The 8,297-nt window shown below is 55.4% G+C and overlaps 1 protein-coding gene across 7 annotated transcripts in view; it reads right to left on the reverse strand.

The window, feature by feature from the left end:
- Positions 1–8,297, reverse strand: part of GPR56 (G protein-coupled receptor 56) — an 81,519-nt gene that overhangs the window by 6,721 nt on the left and 66,501 nt on the right. For all 7 annotated transcript variants that reach the window (XM_010861865.1, XM_010861866.1, XM_010861861.1 and 4 more), the window contains 8 exons: positions 7,632–8,054; positions 5,922–6,054; positions 4,913–5,060; positions 4,410–4,541; positions 3,704–3,820; positions 3,456–3,501; positions 3,093–3,196; positions 2,247–2,365 (listed from right to left, as the gene is read on the reverse strand). In XM_010861865.1, the coding sequence (XP_010860167.1) occupies positions 2,247–2,365; positions 3,093–3,196; positions 3,456–3,501; positions 3,704–3,820; positions 4,410–4,541; positions 4,913–5,060; positions 5,922–6,054; positions 7,632–8,054 (1,222 nt within the window). The remainder of the gene's footprint in view (positions 1–2,246; positions 2,366–3,092; positions 3,197–3,455; positions 3,502–3,703; positions 3,821–4,409; positions 4,542–4,912; positions 5,061–5,921; positions 6,055–7,631; positions 8,055–8,297) is intronic.

The raw sequence follows: 8,297 nt of genomic DNA on the forward strand, positions 1-8,297 counted from the left end.
CTCCAGGCAGCCTTCCCAGACTACACACACACACACACACACACACACACACACGCTTCCTGTCCTACTCTTGTGGCTGCAGCTAGGCTCTTGCCTACCTGTCCCTCGGCACCTACCCTGTATCCAGCACCCACAGGCTCGGGCACTGTATGTGCATTTAACAGCAGCCTCAGCTAGGCATAGATGCTCCGATTACACAGACACGACCATCAACCAGATACTCCCAAAGTCAGAAGGGAAAGACTGGAATTTTTGCTGTTTTGGAGAATCCACACCACCCATGTTCCATGTCTGTCTGTACAACTGTACCTCTGTGAGCACAGGCTGTGTGTGCCTGTGCCCTTAAGTCTGCAAGTCTGTGTGTGCCTGCCCTGCCCCCATCCTGAGATACTACATGGTCCAGGGCACCATCAGCCTTTCTGCCCCCAATGTGCCCTGCCTGGCACCATCCACTGCCTGTCCCAGAGGGCGCAGAAGAACACCTGCCATCCTGGACTTCCACGCCTGCTGTGCCCCTGACTCAGGCACCACAATTGGCTGGCCCCGCCCCTCACCCTCAGTTTACTCCTCTGTGAAGTGGGAAGACTGGCCCCCCAAGCGCGTGGTGAGGGTTACACTGATATAAAGCACCCAGCACAGATAAGATCTCAGTCCCGAAGCGTTCCCGTCCCTGTGTGCTGGGGCACTTTTGTGTCCTGGGTAAGTGCTGGGGGGCTTGTGCCCCCACTCCTGGCCCTCCACTAAGCCTGCCAGCCGTCTCTCTTCATCACCGACTCCAGCCCACCACGTGTGCATCTGTGACCGTGCCTGCACACGGCTGCACCCTCCCCTCCTCCCCACGAGGACAGTGAGCACACTCCAAGTGTCACTCCAGATCTAAGGCTGTCTCCCCTCTACCGCAATGGCTCCAGGCCCCAGTTGCAGGTGGACTTCAGTTTAGGCGAAGCCCAGCTCTGACAATCCAGACCCCACACACAAGCCCGTCTGAGGGTGGGGGAGGCGTTTTTCACTCTGCCAAAGGTGACCTCTTCTCTCCTCAGGCATCCAGACGACTAGGGTGACAGGTTCCTCCATGGAGCCAGGAGCTGCTGCTGCTGCTAAGTCACTTCAGTCGTGTCGGACTCTGTGTGACCCCAGAGATGGCAGCCCACCAGGCTTCCCCGTCCCTGGGATTCTCCAGGCAAGAATACTGGAGTGGGTTGCCATTTCCTTCTCCAATGCATGAAAGTGAAAAGTGAAAGTGAAGTCGCTCAGTCGTGTTTGAGTCCTAGCGACCCCATGGACTGCAGCCTACCAGGCTCCTCCATCCATGGGATTTTCCAGGCAAGAGTACTGGAGTGGGGTGCCATTGCCTTCTCCATGGAGCCAGGAGGCCGGGCCTCAAAACAAACACCAGGGAATGGGGGTGGGGAGAACCCTGGAGGCTCTGCCTTTCCACAGAGGCCATGGCCAGACAGCTCAGTAACTGGGGCCTTGCAGGCCTGGAGCGTGAGGGCTTCGGTTCAAGGCTGCTTCTGCCACTTCCGTGCTGTGTGATCTCGGTCAGGTCACTTACCCTCTCTGAGCACTCTTTCATAGGACCCTTGTGAGGATGAACCTCGTTCATCTAAAGCACTCAGAACAGGGTGTGCCCATGGCTGATTCAAATCAATGTATGGCAAAAACCACTACAATATTGTAAAGTAATTAGCCTCCAATTAAAATCAATAAATTTTTTTAAAAAAGAAAAAAATTGCACTAAAAAAAATTTGCAAATCTTTGAGTAGCCTTTAAGCAAATAAAGTATTGAAATGCATTTAAAATAGAGGGAAACAATGGGATATTTAAAATAAAGGAATGTATTCTATATGTTAAAAAAAAAAAAAAGAACAGGGTGTGGCATGTGGGAAGCTTGATGTAATTGTTCACTGTTACCATCACCAGATGCATCATATTACTTATGCCCCCAGTGGAATCACATCTGGTCCTTCAAAGACAGGCATCTAGAGTCTTACGTCAACTCGCCCAATTTTAAATATTGGCAGCTAATATAAACTGTCAGTGCGATGTTAGCCAAATATCACAGATCTGAGGAGGGAAGGTCAGCTGACTGAACCTCCCAGGGCTCCCACAAACCACACACACACACGTCGGGGTCAGTCAGGCCCGTCTCCAGAGCAGGTCTCCCTGACTGTGGGGTCCCAGCACGGGGGCCGGGAATGGAGGCTCTCCCTTCTTCCCCTTTCCCTCCCAGCCCCAGGCCCTACCTGGAGCAGAGGTAGGCGGCGATGGTGAGGACGCAGGCCAGGGCGGAGATGACGCAGCCCACGTAGGAGAGGAGGCTCAGGTAGTGCTTGTGCACGGCGTCCACCTCCAAGGAGGCGACCTGGGCCACAAGGCGGGTCGGGGTTGGCCTCCGTGCTGAGGGTGTGCCCAGGTCGGGGGCTAACCCGTGGTCCCTGCAGGACCTTGGGCATCTATGAGCCACTCTTGCCCCCCAGCAGAGCAGAGTGGGGTCCCATGAGTGCATTTTTTCACCACATTCTCATATAGATCCCTGTCCCCACCAAGGTCCAGCGGCCTCCACCAGAGAACCCCTTTTTTGTCCTGGCACTAACTCTGTTTCTAGAACACTCAACCCAGAAATAAGTCTCCTGGGAGGGAGTGAGCTCCTGATACCCAGAGAGCACCAGAGGACCACTCTGGTCCCTCAGATGCGAAGTCCTAAAATTCTGGGAGAAGGAATGTAAGACACAAAGACATCTTGGGGGCCACCGAAGTGCACCGCAAGTGCCACCTCATTGGGCCTCCACATCCCCTGGAAGGTTCTACAGAAACACAGTCCTGCCCCCACCCAAGCCCTTTAGAATCAGACTCCTAGGTTAGGATCAGGAACCTGTTTGTATCAGGCACCCAAATTGGGGGATAAAGAGCAAGGACTTCAGAGATCTTTTACTTACTACTACCTTGAGTAAATTGCCTAACCTCTCTGAGCCTCAGTTTCCTTAGCGATAAAATGGGACAACAACAGGAGTCATCTTGAGGCTTGCTGTGAGGAATGAATGCCATATATGTGAGAAGTGGCGGCAGTGGGGCAGGAGGGGCTCATGTACCATCAGCACCGCAAAGTAGGTGAGGTGGTTGCAGCGGCAGGACGTCTGTGTCTCTCTCCTGATGGTCTCACACCCCGCGTCGCTCCAGCTCCCCGGGCTGCTCACTGAGGAAGGGCCAGCATGAGGCTCTGAGACCAAGCTCAGCACCCCCACTGTCATCCCCAGTACCCCACAAATGCATGACTGCATCCCCCTTCTGAGTTTTTGCTTCCCTCAGCAGATCCCTAACCTGCCATCACTCTTTCTTCAAAGCTACCTTCCTCCAGGAAGCCCTCTTTGATTAACTCCATCTACCCCACCCTCTAGGACCCCCACTACCTGCCTCCAGGTACCTGCCCAGCTCAGAGCCCCCTCCACACTCACATGTCAGGTCTTCAACCCAGAATACACACTGCAGAGTCACGTTCTTCTGTAGGGACAAGAAAGAAGGGGGGGCCCTGTGGCAGTCTGCTCCTTCCCCGCCGGGCTGAGGGGGCCAGTGCCAGGGCCCCACCCTATTTTGACCTGACTGGCCAGTGCCCTCAGCCAGTCAATCAGTTTTCTTTCAGAAGAGAGGAGGGACATGGGCAAACAGGGACCCTTGTCCCCTGGGTTGCTTGGCTCACACTCACCGGCTGTGGCTGGGGCTGGAAGGTGAGCACCACGGGCTCCGAGAGGTTGGCTACTTTGGTGTTCTGCACAACAATACCCAAGACCTTCTCTCCCAAGACCTGGCTGGAATTCTTATCCTAGATATATGGGGTATGGAGGAGAGGGGAGGGAGGGGGCTCAGGACTGAGAAGAAGAGTACACTCTTGTCTCTGCCCAGTACACTGCTCCCAGATTTTGAGTCTCCCTCTGGAAGCAGTTCTTGCATAGGTAGTCATTTATACCATAGTAAGAATAACACCATTTAGATCTTTCCCAGCACGGCAACCCACTCCAGTACTCTTGCCTGGAGAATCTGGTGGACAGAGGAGCCTGGTAGGCTGCAGTCCATGGGGTCACTAAGAGTCGGACACAATTGAGCGACTTCACTTTCACTTTTCACTTTCATGCATTGGAGAAGGAAATGGAAACTCACTCCAGTGTTCTTGCCTGGAGAATCCCAGGGACAGAGGAGCCTGTTGGGCTGCCGTCTATGGGGTCCCACAGTCAGACACAACTGACGCGACTTAGCAGCAGCAGCAGCTCTAAATGTTATGCACGTTGCCATCTGATTTCTGACTTTGCAAGGACTCTTGGAGGAGAGGGCTACCTTCCGTGCCTACCTTCCATCTTTCTGTCAGACAGAAGCTGCTTTCCCCAAGGGAGGGCACAAGGACAACCACCCCCTACCTGGAACAGAGCTTGGCTACTGAAGTCCACCAAGAGGAGTCTCTTCTCAGCTTCCTGTCTCCTGCCCTTGGCCTTCTGGAAGAGCACGCTGGGCAGCAGCACTGAGTACTCCAGGATCTCACTCTGCTCCTCCTGCAGACCAGAGGACCTGCTGGGGCTCAGCCAGAAGTGGTCCTCCAGGCCCCTGCCATGTCCCCCCAGCACACGCCTTCCTGCATGCTGCCATGTCTAAGCCCACCTCCTTCACAAAGCCAGACTCACAGCAACCCTACTCACTCCTCCTTTCCTTGGCACCAGTGCTGGCTAGGGAGTCTTGTGGTTAGAGCCCAGGGGATAAGGGCCTGGGAGAATCATGTTTATTGCGGTGTCTGGGTGTCAGACACTGACCCTGCCTATGGCCCCTTGGTGTGCTGGGGGATATGAAGGGTGGGGGGGTGTGGGGAGGGAGCGCTCGCAGCCTCTTCATCTGCTTCCTGCCCTGGCTGCCGACCCTGACCCCTGACCTCCTGCCGGGAGTGGATGTGCAGGTCCTGCGAGCTGAAGGCGGGCTGGAGCTTCCACACTGTGGCGTTGATCCGCTCCTCCTCAAAGGACACGGCGTCCCCTGTGAAGTTCACAGAGGCCAGCTTCGACTCCAGGCTCTGCAGCTGCCTGGAAGCAGGGGGAGAGAAGAAGAGATGACTGCTGGAGGTGAGGGGTGGATCCAGGTAGGCCAGTAGGCAGGAAGATAGAGGGAGCAGAGAGGCGACTCAGGCTGATACACAGGAAAGAGTGTGGGGCCCGACAGAATGACCTGCGGGGGTGATGTGGAGGAAACTGGGGCCTCAGGGCAAACAGGAAAGGAGTGGGGTGGGGTCCTATCCTCAGACTCAGCCACCAGGCTCTGGGTCCAGTTCTGCCTGGACCGACCCACTTTGTGCCGCTGGACAGCCCTACCCATCAGTTGGCCTCAGTCTGCTGAGCTGTAAAATGGGTCAATCCTTTTTCCTTATTGGTGGAGAGGAGGGCGTGGGTGCTGGTAAGACAGACTTTTTTTTTTCTGACTCAGGCAGGTGGTGGGGCTTGGCCTGTGGGACTGAATCAAGATGGAGACCGAGGGGAGGTCTCTACGGTTCAGTTCAGTTCAGTCGCTCAGTCGTGTCTGACTCTGTGACCCCATGAATCGCAGCACGCCAGGCCTCCCTGTCCATCACCAACTTCCAGAGTTCACCCAGACTCACGTCCATAGAGTCAGTGATGCCATCCAGCCATCTCATCCTCTGTCGTCCCCTTCTCCTCCTGCCCCCAATCCCTCCCAGCATCAGAGTCTTTTCCAATGAGTCAACTCTTCACATGAGGTGGCCAAAGTACTGGAGTTTCAGCTTTAGCATCATTCCTTCCAAAGAAATCCCAGGGCTGATCTCCTTCAGAATGGACTGGTTGGTCTCTACGGTCTCCCACTCCAAATCCCTGCCATGCCCGGGTCTGGGGGAGCCTCCGCCTCACCCCCACATGCTGCAGACCCACACTTACTGGCCTATGGAGGTGAAGGGGGGCCTCCTTGAGGTCTTCCGGGGATGCTTCAGAAACTGGCTGAGCCACTGGAGGTCCCTTTTCAGCTCACATACGTCCACCGAGACATTGTGGGAGGCCTTGTGAGGGGGATCTGGGGGAGACGGATGGACAGAGCCACCAAAAGCTGTTGAATGAGGTTCCACTCATTCAACTCAGGCCACACTCATCACACTCTCAATTACTCCCCCTGTGACTCTGACAGTTTCTGTCCCCATTTTACAGAACAGGAAACTGAGGCTCCAGGTAGTGGGGTAGACTTCCCCAGGTCACTCAGAGATGTAGCCAGCCAGACGGGCCTCTGTCATACGGAGCTCCCAGAAACTCCAGCCCCAGTAGGGTGGACTAGACCACCCCTACCCCTACCCCAGGCAACCTTCTGACCACACAGAGGGAGCTGGGAGGGCCAGTTCCCCAGAACCAGCCAGGCCTCCTTCAGGAGGAGCTGGGGGGTGGGGGGCTTCTCTGGTGGCTCCAGGGCCTCCACCCAGGCTACCCTGCACCCAAGGGCTGCAGACTCAGGAATCTCCAGGGATTAGATGGAACTCTGATGAAGTTGGCAGATGGAAATAGGGATATAGTGGGAGAGGGCAGGCCCTATGCCATCAAATAAGGCAGGCCCCATGGTCACATCTGAATTTTTAAGGCAGAAAGCCTAATTTTTCAGTCATTTGAAAACCCTGGCTCATGTTTTCCAAAAACTCTGTACAGGCCAAGTAAGACCAGGCCAGATCTCCTCTGCAGGAGGCCCATTTACAGCTGTTCCTGACTTTGCCCTAAACCCTCCCAGGTTGGGGCAGAATCTGGGCCTGGGGACAGGACCCTCGTCTACCCGCCCCCACCTGCCCCAGCTCTGCCCCCTCCATCCCTCTTCCCACCCCACCACCACCCCTTAGCATTTCCATGGGCCTGGAGATGCTAACATATTCAAAGCCCTGTGCCCCCTCTCTTGGGAGCCCTGCCCCAAACTGGAGCTGCCTGAAAGGAACCAGAATCAGGGAAATCCTGGACCCCAAGTAAAGCCTCCAGCTCCTTCTGGTCAGCCCCTCCTCCCTGCCTCCACTCCGCACTGAATAGAAGGCAGTGGCCAGGCCACACCTGTCACATCTCAGCCAGAAGACTCAGTCTGCACACCTCAGTGTCAGCCTCGAGCCTTGCCACTTCCTGACTTTTGACCTCTCTTCCTGTCCCCCGGGCCCAAGCCAGTCAGCTGCTGGGTTCAAATCTGGCTCCCTCTCTTACTCCTTACTCTTGCAACTTTGTGCCTCTCTGAGCCTCAGTTTCTCCAGAAATGGGAAGAAACAGTCTAGATGAGGCTAACGAAGCAGAATTTTTCCTCTAGCTCCTGACCTCTAGCTCTGTCTCTCCATTCTCTCTGCTCCTACCCTGTTCATCTCTCGTCTTCCTTTACCTGGACCTACGCTGCAGCCGCGGGATGGGACTTCACCCCTCTGCCCTCACCCTTGTCTTCCCACAAACACACCTTGCATCACACTCTTCCACTCCTCAGACACCTTCCCTGAGTCCCCACTGCCTGTGAACAGAGCCCCCCCAACTGCATGATATGACAGGCAGCCCAGACCGCTTTAAGCGCCCCGCCCCCAGCCCCCGTGCACCTCCAGTTTCCAGGCCTTGGGCTAATCCCTTTCTGCTGCCTGGAAGTCACCTTACTGTGGAAGGAGAAGATGAAGCTGGCTGCGCTGGGCAGACTCGTGTTCTGGGGGCTCCACCAGGAGCTGACTGAGGTGGCAAACAGCGGGGGCCCCGGGGCCAGGGTCTCCTCCTGATGCCGGAAGCACAGGAGTTCAAGGGCTTGGTCACTCAGCACGAAGTCTTTCTTGCCGTAGCGAAGATGCAATTTCCCTGCATGGCGGTTCCAGTAGAGGCAGAAATGGTAGACGCCCCTGGGAAGAGGGAATGGCCAAGAAGCCGGCTGGACTCCAGGGAAGGGGGCATGGATGGTGAGGGCCTCCTCAGAATTCCTGATGGAGATGTGGAGCTGGGACGCCTGCTTATAATGGAGGCTGCTGTTCTGCGTCTGGTTCCGCTGGCCGCAGAAGCGGAAGTCTTCCCGGGGGCTCCCGCCATGGGCACCTGAGGGGGCAGAGACTGCAGATGAGACTCTGGGCTGGAGGCAGGCCCTGGGCCCAGAACACAGGAGCCCAGTGCCTGGGACCCACACACATTCCAAGGACCTACTTCAAAGGGTCTCAAAAAATATGAATCTACCCTGTTCCAAGATGGTTGGCTTAAAAATAGGAAAAGAACAAACTCAAAATCAGTTTAAAAAAAAAAAGAAAGAAAAGAAAAAAATTTCAAAGGCAAAATAATATTTTA

Source organism: Bison bison, unplaced genomic scaffold, assembly GCF_000754665.1.
Source record: "Bison bison bison isolate TAMUID 2011002044 unplaced genomic scaffold, Bison_UMD1.0 scf7180017864473, whole genome shotgun sequence".
Lineage (NCBI taxonomy): Eukaryota > Metazoa > Chordata > Mammalia > Artiodactyla > Bovidae > Bison > Bison bison.